Source organism: Neophocaena asiaeorientalis, unplaced genomic scaffold (assembly GCF_003031525.2).
Source record: "Neophocaena asiaeorientalis asiaeorientalis breed wild unplaced genomic scaffold, Neophocaena_asiaeorientalis_V1.1 scaffold23, whole genome shotgun sequence".
Classification (NCBI taxonomy): domain Eukaryota; kingdom Metazoa; phylum Chordata; class Mammalia; order Artiodactyla; family Phocoenidae; genus Neophocaena; species Neophocaena asiaeorientalis.
The window spans coordinates 1,479,410-1,498,498 of NW_020175047.1; the positions used below are offsets into that span (position 1 = coordinate 1,479,410).

General features: G+C 41.0%; 1 protein-coding gene across 5 annotated transcripts in view; it reads right to left on the minus strand.

Moving 5' to 3' along the window:
• Positions 1–19,061, minus strand: part of PRCP (prolylcarboxypeptidase) — a 73,178-nt gene extending 54,117 nt beyond the window's left edge. For 2 of the 5 annotated variants that reach the window (XM_024763582.1, XM_024763581.1), the window contains exons 1-2: positions 18,971–19,059; positions 17,419–17,607 (exon numbers count right to left, since the gene is read on the minus strand). In XM_024763582.1, coding sequence (XP_024619350.1) covers positions 17,419–17,592 — 174 coding nt within the window. In that variant the 5' untranslated portion in view covers positions 17,593–17,607; positions 18,971–19,059. The other 3 variants (XM_024763578.1, XM_024763579.1, XM_024763580.1) reach the window with 3 other exon arrangements.
• Positions 19,062–19,089: the final 28 nt, after the last annotated feature.

Sequence of the window (19,089 nt, forward strand, 5' to 3'; positions counted from 1 at the left end):
GATGAACAGGAGCGTGCCAAGCAGAGAAAGGAGAAAGACAAACCATTCCAAGCAGAGAGATACCAGCACTGTATAAACCACATCCCAGCATAGTGTGTACAAAACAATGAGATGACCAATGTGTAATGCATGGCACAAAGTGTCAATAATAAATAACAAGTATTAGAGATTTTTTTCCTAGCACATTTATGTTTGTAAAGGTTGATCCTAAAATGTATTTCCATTGCCTAAGCCTACACTAGCTAAGCCAGGGATGGGGCAGTCAAGATATCCTGAGAGGCATGGATTCAGTCAGTTTGGAATTAAATGAAGTACATGGAATCTGCACGTCAACTAAAGTTGCCTGCACTTGTTAGATATGTGTAATCAAAGGTGAAGGAGGGACAGTAAATGAATTGGAGTATGAATTAGGAGCAAAAGACCAACAGAAGACCTCACTACTTTTCCAATTAACAAAAAAGGGCTTCCTAGAGGGAGACATTTTTTAACAGAAGGGAACATGTGAGTGTTAAAACAAGCCAGACACCTCAAAAATTGAAGTATTTAAAGAATAAAGCTTTGCAGGAAGACCAACAGGAAAAAGTGTACATATATATTTGCCTTGAGTGTGGAGTAGAGAAAGGTCACATGAAGAATAGACACTGCAGACAAATGACTATAAATTCAAATTAATAAAAGGATTTGGCAATGTTATAGAATTTGACTGCAAAAAGCCTTTCTGGAAATCTTTAAAAACCATGATCCATATTTTTTGGAAAGTAACTCCCCTAGCATCTCAGCCAACATCATTTCACCATGGTAACACTCACATTCTTCAGAGATGGACCAAAGCACTGGAGGTATATAAGTAACAGCAATAGGCTCTTCTATACCTTGCCTAAGGTCAGATATTTGCATTTAATGTCTGCAATAAAACAGGACATAATACGCAGTGTCATTCCATCAGCTCAGTTCCACATATACAGAGCTTGGTGCTGTGGCCTCCCAGAACCACAGAGGAGTGAAACCCAAGATTGTTGCCTTTGAGATCATGGAGAGATGCTCGGTAAATATGAATCCCCTTCTCTTTTAAAGTGTAGTCATTTTCTAGATATTTATATAGTCGAGACTATATAAAAAGGCAAACAAAAAGCCTGTTTTGGTCTGCACTGGCTGCCCCAGTCATGGTCATTTAAAGCCAATTGTTCAAGAGAAAGGAAGCATCCGACGCCAAGGAGAAGGGAGTCATCACCACTGCTTTCCAAAATTGTTGTATGAGCGGCTCCCTCAAAGGAAGAGGCCATCAGTGCTCAGGAAGTGACAGAGGTTTCCGACAGTTTTAAAGTACAGTGTCTGCAGTGTGACCCATGGTTCAAACTGCATAAAAATAAAAATTAACTGACAAATGATAACAAGTACTTCCTCACTTTCCTATCTGATGAATCAGCCATTGTTTGGGTTGCAGTTCCTTGTTTAAATTAGGTTATTAAATCACAATGATGCTGGCCAAACATGCTAGTCATATGCTATCAGCAAAACTTATCAAAAATGCCAAAGTGTGTCAAGGCTTAAATACACACACACACAAAACACACACGTGCTTTTACACTAATAAAATCTAACCAGTACCAAGGGCATCTTTCAAACACTTTGTTTTCCTCCTGAAAACCACAAATGTTCTGTGATGTAGTGGAAAGAGATGGGAATTTGAAGACAGGTTTGAGTTTGAGTGCCAAATCTGCTATCTATTAGAGCTATCTGAACTTGAACAAGGTACTTCATGTCTTTGGGCTTGTTTTCTTATCTGTAAAATAAAAAATAATAATAATAATGATACCTATCCCAGATGTGTCTTGTGATGATTAACTTGGATAATACATTCATGCAAGTGCCCAGCAAAGGCCGGCAGGAAGTGAGAGCTTGGTGTATTATTAATATATTTTGCAGTGTATTATTAGCATGTACCTTCCAAGTCTGAAACCACTTCCAAAAACACACACGAACATACACAATTTATATTATGTGTTTAATATTGCCACTTAGAAGGAAGAAATTAACATATGAAACCGTAGCAATTTGTTCTGAGTGCTCACTTAAAAAGCCATAACCTTGCAAAGTAAAATTTTAAATAAAATTTTTTTCAGCTCTCTTAGGTAATGACTTGGTGACAGTGAGAGCATCTCACACACCAAATATGTTGTGGTCTAGTATGGGATATGCTTTTGCTTTTGACTTTCTGCCCAGTTACCAGTAACCAGTGCTAGGACAGTGCAATATATTTTTGGTACACATTCATTGCTGTATAAATTATGTAGCTCTGAGGAAAGGTACATACTGCAGCAATGAAACACGGTGGCTTTGGATATCTTATTTATAAAGAAATTTAAAATAATCTGTGATATCCCCTTCATCACTTCATATGCTGAAGATTATAAAGCCACATCTCAAGGAACTACTTATTTCCTCTTAGGTGACAAAACAATGGTTCAAATAGCCGGCCTTCTCATAAAACTGGTTAAAGAGATTAGCTTAGATTTTCAGTCTAATATCCTTTAAAACAATAACACTTTATTAAATAAACAGGAGCCTAGTACTATTATTCTAAACAGCGTGTTTAAAGATGAGACCAATATCCAGACTTCTAAAGAAAACAAAATACATGGGTAGAGTTAACTGGACTTGACTCCCTAACCCAGGGACTGGGAGACTTGCAAAAACAGAGTGCCAAACAGTGACCGCTGTCCTTTGGAATTACTGGGTAGGAGGGGGAACATGCAAGGCCCTCTGCAAGTGGAGTGGAAGATGAAGATATGGTAGGGACTAGTCCACGCAGCATAGATTAGGGACTTTTATATGAATTCTTATTAACTTATTCCAAGCCAAATTTTGTACATGGACTGCTAGGAAAGCTTAAAATGGAGGATGCGCTAATGTATTTATGGTAAATTGTATTAAGCACCAAGCTTAAGGGGACAAAGTTCCACAGTAGTGACCTCATTACTTTATTCCCCATGGAGAGTGCCTTTTTGTGATCATCAATGGAGGTCTCGTAACATCCTTTACTCTAGAATGTACAGAGCCACCCAAAAATATTTCATAGTACATTTTGTCTCAGGTGTCATAGTCCCCTTCTGTTACTAACGTAGTTCCCATTCATTTTTTTAAATTAACTTTTATTGGAGTAGAGTTGACTTACAACGTTGTGTTAGTTTCTGCTGTACAGCAAAGTAAATCAGTTATACATACACATATATCCACTCTTTTTAAAATTCTTTTCCCATGTAGGTCATTACAGAGTATTGAGAAGAGTTCCCTGTGCTATACAGTAGGTCCTTATTAGTTATCTATTTTATATATAGTAGTTATATATGTCGATCCCAATCTTCCAATTTATCCCCCCCTTCCCCCCAGTAACCATAAGTTTTTTTTCTACATCTGTGACTCTATTTCTGTTTTGTAAATAGGTTCATTTGTAACATTTTTTTTAGATTCCACATATAAGCAATATCATACGGTATTTGTTTTTCTCTCTCTGACTTACTTCACTCAGTATGACAATCTCTAGGTCCATCCATCTTGCTGCAAATGACATTATTTCATTCTTTTTTATGGTTGAGTAATATTCCATTGTATATATATACCACATATTTAACCATTCCTCTGTCGATGGACATTTAGGGTGCTTCCATATCTGGCCATTGTAAATAGTGCTGCAATGAACACTGGGGTGCATGTATCTTTTTGAATTATGGTTTTCTTTGTGTATACGCCTAGGAATGGGAATGCAGGATCATATGGTAGTTAGAGCTACCATATAATCCTATAATCCCATTCATTTAAATTCTTCTTTCCATAACAGAAAACCAAAGCCAGAAGAAAGCTCTGTATTGTTAAAAACTCTGTTATGTTTCTTTTTACTCTCCGAAATCACCCAACTTGCTGTTAAAAAGAGAATTGAAACTCCTCTTATTCCTCAACTTTATTAACGTGTAATCTGGATTTCCTTAATATAATATGACTTCCACAACTATCTCTAAATCAGACCATAAATTACGAAATCTTCTATCTATTCCAGAAATACAGCTATTACAGAGGCAACATGGAGTATGGGTTCTGATGACACCAAAGCTCAGTTTAAATCCTGGTGTTATCATTTATCAGCTATGTGATCATGAATAAAATTACTTCATCTCTGAGCCCTCTATTCCTCTGTCAAAGAGATGTAGTACTTTCATGCAGGGTTTAAGATAATTATATGAAGAGCACATATGCAGTACCTATCACAAGGTGAACATGTCGTACTATGGTGAACAGAGCAGTGCTCTGCCCCAGCACCAACTCAACACCAAGTTATGTTCTTAAAGTCAATGAAAGCTTCAAAGAAGGAATACCCACACCATGAGTGTGTAAGTGGAAATAGTGACAACACTGACTTCACAGTGTTGATCGCCCACCTCCTGCCTCATCATCTGTGCCCCCTGTCCCAGTCTTACTGACCTCCTTTCAATTCCTCCTACTCTTTCCTAAATTAGTATCTTGTACATGATACATCCTCTACCTGGACAGAAATCTCCATCACCTCCCTTCTCCTTGCCAACTCCTACTCAGCTTCTTGTCTCTGCTTTAACACCATTACTGACCAGAGGAAGCCCTAATACGCAAGACTTAGGACTGTACCGTAGATTCCGCAGCAAACTACTTCCTTAAAACACACATCACACTTGTAATTACTTGTCACTATCTTCTTTCCAACTAAACTGTAAGCTTCATGATGTACGTTTTTGTTTTTCCCTTATCCCTAGCTATTGACACAGTATATGGCACATAGGGAGAGTTCAATAAATATTTGTTGAATGAATATATAACTGTGCTGCTTTACTCTATAAATGTTAGCTATCATAACTTCTGTAATAGTTATACTTTCATACATATAAATTGTATCATATAACCAAACTGCAGGGCTGCTCTGGGAAAAGTTCCTAAAGAAATCTGACTTTAATAAATCTGCCTTATCCTAAACCCACGTGGGCAGTCCTCATAATACAAGCAGCAAGAAAGAGATCATGAGCCTGACAGAGACAGGGCAGCTGCTTCTCTCCAGTCACAGCACCGAAGGGCAACTTGGAACTAACTGACTCATACACAATAGACAGCAAGGATTTACAAATACGCATAGTTAATTAGCCTCTGTTTACAAATGAAAAGCCAAAACCATAAAAAGTACTCCCTTTACTTTAGCTCTCTAATAAACAAAGGCAGTACACAGCCACCACAGAAGCAGCTTTTAAGGAGATATTGTTCCTGATACATTCATTCTTCACCCTTCCCCTAGCCCACATCCTCACACAAAGCAGAAAAAACAGGGGCTGCAGCACTCCCTCCCACGACTCCTTCTATGTAGATACTTTGGGAGAAGGGTCAGTACAGACAACCAGCTTCCAGATCATCCAGATAAGAGGACGAGAACAAGTAAGCCTGTTTTTATTTGCCTGGCTTCCTACCTTCTTCCCCCAAAGCCTTTTAGACAGTTGAGAATCAAGTTTCCACACTCTTTCCTACCCTATACATACACACCCCTTCCTTACCGCAATGTGCAGAGAAGCAGAAAAAGGGAAGGGGGAAGATATAGATTCAAAAAACGTTTGTGCAGATGACACTAAGTAAAAGAGTGTGCTGTATGCTGTGGAGGGGTATGGATCCTTCAAGACAGGCTTCCTGCTTTAAAAGGGGAACAAAAGGTTTTAACACAAGGCTAGAGTAAGACACATGCCATGAGAGAAGTACAAAGAAAGATCTGACCAATCACACACTTTCTGGGTGATTAAGAAATGGCTCCTGGAGGAGGCAGTGTCTGAGATGGGGCTTAAAAAATGCAAGGGGTTGATAAAGGAGGGAAGGGCCAGAGGAGAGGCATTCCAGGCAAAGGGACAATGTGGGTTAAAGCATAGAAACAGGAAAGAAATGGGCATGTGTGGAGAACAGATTAGCGAACTGGAAAGGTGGGTTGGAGCCAAAGGGTGGAAGGCCTCAAACATACAGGATTTTGTTCTTAATAAAGCAAACAATCAGGAATCATTGCAGGTCCTGAGCAGAAGAGTGGTTTGACTGGAGGGGAGGTGATTAATGTGGCCCATGGGAACTGCAGTGGAGGGGGAACTGTAGGTTGCAAGGAAGGCCAGTTAAGAGACTCTTCCAGTCCAAGAAGGCAGTAATAGAAGCTGCAACAAAGCATGACGGCCATACAAGTGAAAAAAGCAGATATACTCTGAGAATGGAATCAACCTAACTTGTTACAAAGAATATGGGAGAAAGAAGAGCCAAAAATACCTGACGTTTCAAGCTTTAGGGACTTTATACTTTCTGCTCCCTCTCTGATCCAGTGTCCCTTCCTCAGGGAAACCTTCCTGAGATAAGCCTTTCCCATCCGCTGTACCCCATATTTACACATACATATCACCTTGCTTATTTCCTTCAAGGCAATCATTACAATCTATAATTATCTTATTTATTTAATGTTTATTTGCTTACTATCTACTTCCTAACCAGAAAATAAGCTCCACACGAGCAGTCCAACTATTGTCTAAAGAACCATGCCTGGCATATATGTAGTCCTCAATAATTTTTTTTAAATGATAATAGTGCCACGAGGAGAAAGTCATCACTTAACCAGATAAGTCTGGTTTTGAGTTAGAACTACAGATCCAAGTAGAAATATAAGGAGGCGATGAGGTAGTAATTAAAACACAGTTGGTGCCTCAGTTTCTCCATCTATAAATTGGGGATAGCAGTACCGAGACCTCGTGAGGTCACTGTGAGAATTAATTAGCTAATATATGTAAAGTGTTTAGAACACTGCCTTGTACATAGTAAGAGCCCAATAAATATTTTCTATTATTACTATTATGATTATTCTTAGAGAAATATGTCAAAAGTGAGACAGAGACAGATCGATCTACAATTATGGATTTGGGAATGATCTGCAAAGCAGCCACGAGAGGAACCATGGGCTCCTATCTGTGAAAAGTACAGATAGGAGGGGTTGGAGACTTAGGGAAAATATATGCCTTGGTTCTACTTAGGTGGCCTGAATTCCTCCCCGTCTCTTTGAAACATGTACAATTCCTCTGGAAACCTTTCTTCTTTCCTGTCACCCTCTTCTCCCCTTCCTTTCAGTAAAACCTTAGGTTGAAATGGGGTTATAAAGGGCCATTGTTCTTTTTTTTCTCTATCTCCACTCAAATGAGTTCTTCATCCTTGTTTCAGCTGTGTATGGAAGATAAGGATGTAAAAGAGTCAAGGAAAAAATGGCAAAGCAGCCATAGCCAGGCAACGAAAGAGAAACAATAGTCTGAGCATTTACCCAGAGATGTGGTGCTGGGTAGTGCAGTCTGGAGTCCTGAGGCCCAGGTTCTGACACTGCCACATACTGCCTGTGTGAGCCAGGACAGGGCAACTGCTTTTTTTTTTTTTTTAATAATACTCTTTTTAAATGGATTATAAAACAATGCAGATTCATCACAGATAATGTGAAAAATACAGAAAAGTATAAAGAATAAAATGAAACATCACACATCTTTCCACCATTGTTACTATTTTAGTATATTTTCTTCTACTCTTTTTCTGTGCAGCTATAAACATATTGTTAAACATATCTGACCCTCTCAATTGGTAGTTGATTTTTCTCTCAAACCTCTCCCACCACTGGGTCTGGAGGTGGGATAGGTATTTCCATTGTTCCTAATTCTTCCTCCATCTTCCCCAATTCACTACCTTTAAATATTATGTCATCAAACTATAACACCCCACTACCCTTCTCACTACAATCATCTACTGACCCCTGGTTCACTTCCCTTCATGCCTTGAAGATTTTAGCTCCTTGTTCACTGTCGCTCCAACATAACTCCTTTCAAAACTCTTAGTGATGGGCTTCCCTGGTGGTGCAGTGGTTGAGAATCTGCCTGCCAATGCAGGAGACACGGGTTCGAGCCCTGGTCTGGGAAGATCCCACATGTGGCGGAGCAACTGGGCCCGTGAGCCACAACTACTGAGCCTGCATGTCTGGAGCCTGTGCTCCGCAATTAGAGAGGCCGCAATAGTGAGAGGCCCTCACACTGCAATGAAGAGTAGCCCCTGCTTGCCACAACTAGAGAAGGCCCTCGCACAGAAATGAAGACCCAACACAGCCCAAAATAAATAAATAAATACTTACTAAAAAAAAAAAAAACTCTTAGTGACTTCAGTATCTTGGCCCTTTAGTTCCTTTTGCTCCTCTCCTCCAAGGACCTTGTCCTTCACCTACCTTGGTCACTAACCCATGGTCAAACCCTAGACCTTGTCACTCCCAGTAACTGTAATCCTGCCACACCCTCAATTTTAAGCATTCTACTTCCTCTATCTTTCCAGCTCATTCCCTCTTCTACTATGATTCTCCAAATCTTTCAACCTCACATTATCCACCTTTTCACTGTCCCTCACCCCATCCTCACTCACCTCCCTACTTGGCTTAAATTCTGTGGTCCATAACTCCTTTGCATACACCCCTCAGCTTCCATGTCTCTCTCTCATTTTGTTTTACTCATTTGGCAAAAGGGCAAAATCCTAGTTGAAAAGAATTCTCCATCAACCCCACACCCATACCCAAGAAACTGAATGTAGCTATAGAAACATACAGCCATGTCATGTGGTCTTACTAACTTGCATGAGACTTCACAACTGCCCTGCAGTCAAACTCTATTTCCCTAGTTCATTTGCCTTCCTTCTCTACTAGAAGAGTATGTACATTCTCTCTCCTCACTGTCCTCATCCCCTACTACTCTCTCCCTTGGGCACATCCCTCCAGCCACACTGGCCTCCTTGCAGTTTTTCCCATCAGGCACACACCTACCTCATGATTTTTGTACTTGCTCTTCCCAACGCTTTTAATGCTCTTTCCCCACTGCCTAGAATAGTGCCTAGCACATAGCAGGCACTTAAAAAAAAATTGAGTAAATGAATCTGGAAATACATTGTACATTCAGTTTTCCATTTTGTTTTTTTCACATCATTAATTCATGACTATTTCTCCACATCATCAGATATACTTCAAGACCATCATTTTTAACAGGTAATAATATTCCATTTAATGGATACACCACAAATCACTTACAATGATATATTTACAGTGAAAAACCAGTAGATTTACAAGTAGAATATTTTGGATGTTTCCTTCTTTGATCTTTTTGAACCTTGGTAGTTTCACATCTAAAAATGAGGATGATATCTACCTCACAGGATTGTTGTAAAGACTAAATGTGGAATATAAATAGATACAGAGATGTCAGTTTTGTTACTACTGCTTACAACATAGAGGCATCATGGTGTCAACTGAATGAAAGGTCATAGATCTTGGAAGCAACAGATTAAAATATAACTCACAATATTGTCCCTTAATAACTTGATCGAGACATTTAGCCTATATGAACCTCAATGAAGCCATCTATTTTTAAAAGTGATTGTAATAATTAACCGGTATGTAAAAGATTTTAGCATAATATCTGGCCCAGATTAGATAATCAATAAATTTCATTGTTCACTGCTCATAAACAATAACTAGGACTTTTCTTAAATTGTGAACTAGAAGAAAAAAGATTTTTATATATTCCCCAATAAAATATATATTATCAATGCAGAATTTTCCTGTTTTGATGGACAATTATCTAATACCTACAAAACACAAGTAAGATTTTTTGTATAAATCTATATATTGTTTCTTTTATTAAAAAAAAAAAAAAGCAAAACAATTTTTTTTTTTTTTTTTGTGGTACGCGGGCCTCTCACTGCTGTGGCCTCTCCTGTTGCGGAGCACAGGCTCCGGACGCACAGGCTCAGCTACCATGGCTCACGGGCCCAGCTGCTCCATGGCATGTGGAATCTTCCTGGACCGGGGCACGAACCCGTGTCCCCTGACTCTCAACTACTGCACCACCAGGGAAGCCCCAAAACAATTATTTTTAATTACTGAATGACAATATGAATAAATTAATTCCCTTTTTTATTATGTGCTTCAATGTGTACATATATGTGTATATGTACATATATATGATGATGGTAAGCTGAGCAAGAAAATACTAAGTAGACCAGCCTCACTCTAGGGTTATTTTTTGAAGCAATCTGTGAGCTGCAGCCATATATTGGGTTGGCCAAAGTGTTCGTTCGGGTTTTTCCGTAACATCAAATAAATGCCAAGACATTACAAATTTATTAGTGCTTTTTCATATTTTTCAGATACAACTTAAGTATGTGCTATTGGAATGGTCAAAAAATGTAATGTGAAGTCCTCCAGGATGTAATCATCTCTGCCTCCCCAGGACCTAGCCTGGTGCTTGAAATATAAAAGGAATTAGATAAACATTGAGTAGGTGGATGGGTAGGGGAGTAAGTGACTGATTAAGTATGGCAGTCTTTAGTGCCTTCTCTCCTTCTAGGCACTCCAGAGTCAATACTTTTTGTCTCCCCACCCTGTGGTTAGAGAAAGCAATGTAACCTGTTCTGGCCAATGACTTATGAAAGGAAGTGACCTATCATTTCCAGGCTGGAGCATTTACATGCTAGCAGAAGCCTTCTATGTTCTTTCTCCACTGCTACATTGATTGTGAAAGCATAAATTGAGAGGAAGCCTCTATCAGACCCTCAGTCTCTAAGTGAATGTAATGAGCAGAACCCTCTGCTCACCTGAATGGAAATACACTGTGAGCCACAAATTTCTGTTGGGTTAAATCACGGAAATTTTGGAGTTTTGTTACTGCAGCACAACCTAGCCTATCCTGCTTAGTACAACAAGCGGGGTAATGACATTCATTTTAGAACTCATGAGTTTATTTTTAGAAAAACAAAATGGTACAGATAAGTGGTTTACCTTGAACATGTAACTTAACCTCTCTGTATGATAGTTCTCTCACCTATAAAGCTGGACAATAATAGCATCTACCTTGTAGGATGGCTATAGGGATTAAATAAGTGAATGTCTATTAAGTATTTAGCACAGTATCTAGGGCATATAAATATTTCAATAAATGGTAGCAGATTATTATTATTATTAATGCATTAGACACTTATGCACTGCATATTTCAATTTACTCTCCCCCCCCTTACTCCATATTCATTTTAATTTATAGCCAACTTTTTCTATTCAAAAAATCTTTATTAAGAAATACTATGTAGAGGGTACCATGCAAGGCACTGGGAAGGAAAACAAATAACACATATCATCAGTTATTCTTCTTACCTCTGATTCTTCTTTCTTCTCCAATCCACCTTCAACTAAGCAAACTTTAAAATCATAAACATAAATACAATGTTCTATGTTATAAATATGGTGCCAGTGGGAGAGCTAATTTTTAATTTAAAAAACATTTTACATGATTTGAGTCTGTATCTTATTCGAAGTTGACATGGAAAAATTGTTTAGGTCTGATTTACCAAAGGCAATTAATGGGTAGGGCAAAAAATAGAACTTGTGCTCACATCTCCACAGCTCCTGATATAATGCCCTATAGACAGGAGGCAGTTGTGAACAGAATTACAGATGCATCAGAGATCAGCAGATCTAATCTTCTTATCTTACATATTAGTACACTGAGATCTAGAGCGAAGCAATTTGCCCAAGGTATCAATATTAACACAAGTTAGTGGCAGGGCTGACACTAGCACTCAAATTTTGAAAATATGTTTTATGTGGCTAAAGCACAAAGTCCCTGTATGCTGATGGATACAAACATGACAGTACAAAATCTAAAATTTTTGCTGAAATTACATTTTAGCATTAACTGATAAAATATTCAAAACTCTTCTATCAGAAAGACAGGTTAGATTTAGTATTATTATCAAGAAGAGAAGGTATTTGCAAAAACCTAAAAGGATACATTTATTATCATATATTTTCCCCTCCACAATTTACCAAAACTCAAAATAGCATAGAAAAAAAATAGAAATAGCTTCAGATGACTTTCTTTATATATCAGTCTTATGTGAAAGAAAATGATTTCAAGTGAGAAAAAAAATTAATTTCTATGCCTTATTTACAAGTGTACTATATATTATATCCCACTGGTAAAAAGACACATATGTACTACTTATGTAACAGAAAAGAATTCACAAAGATTTTCATATTTTCAAGAATAATTATTTTAGGTATGACAAGGAATGACTTAAACATTTTATTCTGAGTGGAGAGGAGGTAAGTTAAAAGCCATATTAAGAAACTGCAAGATAAAATAAAAATAACATTTACCATTTATTGAGTGTTTACCAAGTGATCTAAACTGTGCCTGATAAGCACTTTACACATATCAGCTCATTTCACAAGAAGTCTGTGAGATGAGTAGTGTAATTATCCCTATTTGGCTGATTATAAGAATGGAAGCTCAGAGTAACTTGTCTGAAGTTACTCAGGTAGTGTTAGAAACAGAATTCATTCTCAAACCTGTATGGTATTCAAGCTCTATCAAGTTCTTAACCCTCCATAATTTTGATCACAGTCAATTCATCATATCTAAGGGGTGGACTACAATGACCCCTTCTGACAATGATTCTGTGAGCAAAAACAGAAATCAGTTCAGAATTCACATAATATTTGTGACGGTATGCTCCAGGCCTCAGGGGAAGGCCATCAACAGACGAACCAATAAGAAAAAGAGAAGAAGGGAAAAATGAAAAGAGGAAGAGGAGGGGAAAAAGCAATAGGCCCTTCCAAGAGGCCTGACACAGCTCCGTTTTACTAGACATCAGGGCCACCATGACAAGAAAGGGAAACCCAGAAAAGGAATTGAAAGTAGAACTGTAAGGGACATACATAAATCAAAATAGCTTAGTCCACTGTGATGGTCTCACAGTAGATAAGGAAGGAGCTGTGGGAAGGCCCTGCAGGAGTCAGCAGCCATGAGTTCAATGCTGGGCCAAGATGCAGAGCTCTCACATAAACACTGTTCAGTAGTTAAATAAGAATAGTTGAGTGTAGATGACTGACCACCAGGTTTCTAGAAGAGACATTACCACAACTGTCAGCATCTGGATCAACCTGAAAGGTACAGCACTACGGAGAGTGTGGTTTTAAGAGAGAGCAGAGGAGGAACCAGCATTTACTCTATTAAGCTCCTTAATTTCCTAATGTTCCAGGCAGTATGCCTGAATTACCATATTTAACCCTCACAACAAACTTGGTAGATGTAATGGTGAATTTTACATGTCAACTCAGCTGAGCCATGGTGCCCAGAATAGTCAAACATTCTAGATGTTTCTGTGAAGATGTTTTTTGGATGGGATTAACATTTAAATCAGTGGACTTCGAGTATAGCAGCTTCACCCTTCATAAGGTGGGTGGGTCTCATCCAGTCAGGTGAAGGCCCAAATAGTAAAAAAGACTGGGGCTTCCCTGGTGGCGCAGTGGTTGAGAGTCCGCCTGCCGATGCAGGGGACACGGGTTCGTGCCCCGGTCCGGGAAGATCCCACATGCCACAGAGCGGCTGGGCCCGTGAGCCATGGCCGCTGAGCCTGCGTGTCCAGAGCCTGCGCGTCCGGAGCCTGTGCTCTGCAACGGGAGAGGCCACAACAGTGAGAGGCCCGCGTATGGCCAAAAAAAAAAGACTGACCTCTCCTGAGCAAGGACTTATGCAAATTGACTGCCTTTGGATTCAAACTGCAACTCTTCCCTGGGTCTCCAGCCCATTGGCCAACCCTGCAGATTTTGGACTTACAAGGCTCCACAATCATATGAACCAAGTTCTTAAAATTAATCAATCTCTCTCTGCGGAGAAAGATATACATAAACACACACACACACACACACGGACACATCCTATTGATTCTGTTTCTCTAGAGAACCCTGACTAATTCAGTAAACACTGATTTCTATTTTCACCAGTGAGGAAAATGACAGCCTGAAAGGACCCATTCTCCTTCCTCACTACATCACATAGTAAAATGCCCTCAGGATTCACATTCCAGTCAGAGGGGCTCGGGTGGGAGTAGGAGGGTAATGAAGAGCAGGGAAACCTCATACCCACAAGCCATGCATCCCAAGGAGCCTTTTACAACACTGGCATCACACATGTACCCAGAGCCTTGATGTGCCCGAGTGATGTGCTATCCTTTGTCTGGTCTCCTGATTCAGTTATTTTGGATAAAAGAAATCAAATATTCCTACTAAATCAACAACATTTGAAGACGCTGAAAGAAGAGGAAATATAATTGGTAAAGAACAGAATTAAAAGATAAAAAGAAAAATAAATAAAAAATGATTTGTGTCAATTAAATAATGGTAGACTTTGCTTTGTTTGGGTTTTCATTGGATAGTCATCCATTCACTCCCTCAACAAATATTTATTTTGTACTTTATATTTGTATGGGCTCTTCTGGGTACTGGACAGTGCTATCTAGCTGAGGAGACACATACAAAATAGTACATGTGAAAAAAGACCAACTAAAGTCAAGAAAGTTGACATTTCAGCTGGGATAGAGGTATGAGTTTAACTAGCGGAGAAGACGGATGGTATTCCAGACACAATTTCTGACACAGTCAACTTCAATTCTATGTTCTATGTTGCTAAAATATATATGTACAGGGAAGGCGCGGGGAGGCGGGGGTCTGTGGCAGGATATGAAGCTGAAAGACCAGCTGGGGTTATGAAATGAGGAACAATACCAAGGACTTGGCCCTTCATTCTGCAAGTAATCAGAGTTATGAAGGAGGGCTCAGCTTTTTTACCAAGACCATTCATGGAGCTTATGTGCATATAAGGACAGCTGGGAATCGCTTGGTCAGCTGGACAGATATAACCACAGATAAATAAAATTATTATAATGTTTGATGAAAATTAAACCTTGAATAAAAACTAAACCTTAGGGGCTTCCCTGGTGGCGCAGGGGTTGAGAGTCCGCCTGCCAATGCAGGGGACACGGGTTCATGCCCCGGTCCGGGAAGTTCCCACATGCCGCGGAGCGGCTGGGCCCGTGAGCCATGGCCGCTGAGCCTGCGCGTCCGGAGCCTGTGCTCCGCAACGGGAGAGGCCACAACAGTGAGAGGCCTGCATACCACAAAAAAAATAAAAATAAAAAAACTAAACCTTAGTTATAATAATAATTGTTTATTATTAAAAGGCATAAAAGTATTTCATGTGCTCTAACTAAAAAAATTAAAGTTGAGTTTACACATACTTTTCAGTCCCAACTAAAAATCTATGGTCCAGAAAAGTTGGCAATTACTATAAAACCATTATTATGCAACAAATACATATGTGAAAGTTTTTCTTAAAAAAATGAAATAAAACTCAATTGGAGTTGATGTAAAGAAAATTATCATGGTAATAAAACATTTGTAGAACCTGTGTCCTAAAATATGAACTAAATATAAGCCAGAGGGCAAAACATGGCTAAGGCCAGATCTTATAAATCACTAAAAATGGAAAAAGAACTGGCCTCAACTTATATATCTAAAGAGTGAAGTGGTCAAGAAAGGAATCCACAATGAAGGAATATAAATTAGGACCTAAGAGATCATTCAGTCTCTTCTACCCTTTCATTCTCTACCCCACTTTTCTGCTGATAGTTGTCTTTCATCATTCCTGAAAGGATTGTAGAGATCTTCATTCCAATAGTTCCCCTGCAATTTTACTTTAATTATGGAACTCTGCAATATCTCAGTATATAAAACAGATAAAAACATAAAGTTCAGGCTGAAAGAGGTCAGGGAGAGAGGGAGTTCTGGGGTACCCTAACTTGGATTCCACTTGGGCCTTCCCCATCCGTTTGAGACAGCTCCATAAAGAGCCCTTAATTTTCCTCAGTAAAATGTGAAACACACTGGTCCTTGTCCAGATCTCTCAATTTACAAATGAGGAAACTGTAGCCTAGAGAGTTGCCTAAGAAAAAGACCCCTGTTTCCTAGTACTCCTGCTAAAACTAGAATGCTTTCTCTTCCTCATAATCTCTAAATTTCTGGGTTAAAAACAATTTCTTACAAATTATTCTGTAAGTTCACACCATCCCTCTATCTCAAACTCCTATTCAGAATTCATAGGTCAGTAACCATGAGTTTAATAAGTGCCTACTTGAGGCCAGATACTCTGCTAGGGACATGTGATCTGCTCTCATTTAACCATCACCAAATCCTCTGGAGATCTAGAAATTGGGCACAGAGAAGTACTTGAAACTTCCCAAGGTCACAGAAGTAGTAGATTGGAATCCTGGTGTATTTGACTCCTAAAGCCGAACCTCAGACTCTTGCAGTTCTAATCCCAACCTTTCCCAAATCTTTGCCTATCTTTTCACAGGCTCCCAGAAATACAGAACTGTAAGGGATCCTGTCATTTCACACAGGATGTACTTCTTCATCCAGGCTTCTCAGGGAATACCTACCTCATGCTTCAGCCAAGCACAAAGGCATTATGCCTACCTTAAACCCCTAAACTCAGGCTTCAGAACTATAGAGATGCTCACCCCCACCCCACTCCCCAAATCTTGAGAAAATCCTACAACTTTTACAAGCGTGAGCTACATATATGTTCAGTTTCACGGAAAATAGGGAAGGTTAAAAACTCAATAAAAGGGCTACACGGGGCTTCCCTGGTGGCGCAGTGGTTGAGAATCCGCCTGCCAACGCAGGGGACACGGGTTCGAGCCCTGGTCCGGGAAGATCCCACATGCCGCAAAGCAACTAAGCCCGTGTGCCACAACTACTGAGCCTGCGCTCTAGAGCCCGCGAGCCACAACTACTGAGCCCGCGAGCCACAACTACTGAGCCCACGTGCCACAACTACTGAAGCCCGAGCACCTAGAGCCCATGCTCCACAACAAGAGAAGCCACCGAAATGAGACGCCCGCGCACCACAACAGAGTAGTCCCCGCTCGTCATCACTAGAGAGAGCCCGCATGCAGCAACAAAGACTCAATGCAGCCAAAAATAAAATAATTATTTTTAAAAAATAAAAAAATTTAAAAAGGTCTACAAAATCAACTCTGAGCTGAACATGAGACAACAGGCTGGTAATTTAGATTGAAGAAATATTAGATATTATCTAATAAGATATTGGAAGTTTGAATTTAGGGACAAAGGATGACTGTCACCTTGAAGTAGGTACCAGAGTTGGGATTAAATAATTTGAATTTGGCGGGAGGCCAATGGAGTTTTCTTTAGGGCAGGCTCTGGGAGCAGAAGGCGTTGAAGTCACTGCTGTGGCCAGTCACAGAAGAGAGTGTAGAGCCAGGACTGATAATAAATCATTGGTAATGGGAGGACAGAATTTAAACAGACTGGGGACCTAGGGGCACCATCTGTAAAGTGTAAGCCAAAGTTCGGACAAGTCCTAGGCATTAGGGGTCCGAAATTTCGGGTGAGCTCTGGTGCCTGGGAACCACGAAGCTAGTCCTCGCCACCCGCTCCGCCACCCCAAACCCCTTCCCCGTTACCTTCTGTTGAATGTAGTGAATCGAGTATTTCATGGCAACAGCGGGACGGGATCTGAAGCTGGTTGACAAGTGCAGGCTGCTGAGGGCCCTCAGGGCCGGCGGTACGGGTGTGGCGGCCCCAGGAGTCAGGAAAGCCAGGAGCAGGAGTAGGAGCAGGAGGGAGCGACGCCCCATGGCTCAGGCTGGCTGCTGCAGGGAGGGTAAAAGGGAGACTGGCAGATGCGCGCAGCCCGAGCCGGGCCCGCCCGCAGCTCCGCCCGCGGCAGACAAGCTCCTCCTCCCCGGGGGAAACCCAAAGCCACACCCCGCCCCTCAGCAACTCCGCGCAAACCCGGGTCGCCCAAGCCAGACCGACCCCGTCCCCGTCCCAGAAGGTGCCGCCAGATTTTACTTCTCTCTTTTACCATCCCCTCTTTAGAGTCCACCTTTATTCCGGTCGCACTCTAATTCCATTGCCACAGCCTTGTCCTCCACAAAGTCCATATAATAGTAATAATATCGATAATAGTATAGCCAACTAAAAATTGGTACTTGCCATCAGCCTCTACAAGGATTAAGTCACTAGCCACTGCAGCCTTGACCTTCAACACACCCTAAAAGGAGTTCAGAGTGATCAGGAATGAGGCACTCTGTGCTCTGGGAAAAACTGGCAGGACAGGCCTTTCAGATATAGTTTCAGGAGGTTTTATGAGCCCAAATTCTTGCATCTTCTCATATCTAGAAAAGCACTAAGATCATCAATGGTGACATCTGCTCCTTGTGACTAGCAGCTAGCCTCTGCCAAAATGTGTGCTTGACTGTGCATACCCCCTTTCACTAAAATCATATGTAACACTGACCTTCCCCCCTACCTCTTTGGAGCAGCTCCGCAGAGCTATCTGAGATGCTGTCTCTCGGGCTCTAGTCCTCATTTTGTCCCCAATAAAAGTTAACTCACAACTCTCACTGTGTGCTTTTTCTTTTTTTCCCAGTGGGCAATTTATTGATGGTTCACTACAGCACTAGGCTTAGTGGCACACCATCTCATCTAACTCAACCATCCCACCTATTTTGTGGGTCCTGTATGATTGTTATTCCCATTTATAGCTGAGGAAACTGAGGCTCGAGAGGTGCCGGGACTTGCACTAGGTCACTCAGGAGGCGGTGGAGCACTGGCTTCGCAGACCGCTGGGTGTGGCTCCTTTGCACCCCACCTCCATGATATCAGCCTAACCACCTCCTATGGTACTCTGTCGGTGGGTCACCCCAAACCTCCGTGTAGCCCACACAGGCCATCCCTCACCGACAACGGAGGTCGCCCGGGAATCCCACTAGATCGCGGGCCCTTCTTCCACGTTACGCCTCCTTTCTTCTTCCCGCAACCCGCAACCGCTTCAAAGCTCCCCCAGCACCCACGTCCGCTTCTCCTTCCAGTCAGCCGGCTGAACCCCGGTCCAAGGGGCGATCCCGCCCACCCCCACCCCTTCCTGGGGTCCCTACGCCCAGCTGGCTCAACACTACCCGAAAACCAACTTTACAGAGTGTACTACTGCTCCCCCAGTCGGTAAAGAACCTTCGTCAAACCCTGTGTGACAAAAACGGTCATCCGCAAAGGCTCACAGGCTGTTGTGCTAAATCTCCACCATCGGCGGCTCCTTCTTCTGATTAGCTGTGAGGAAGGACGGCCAAAGC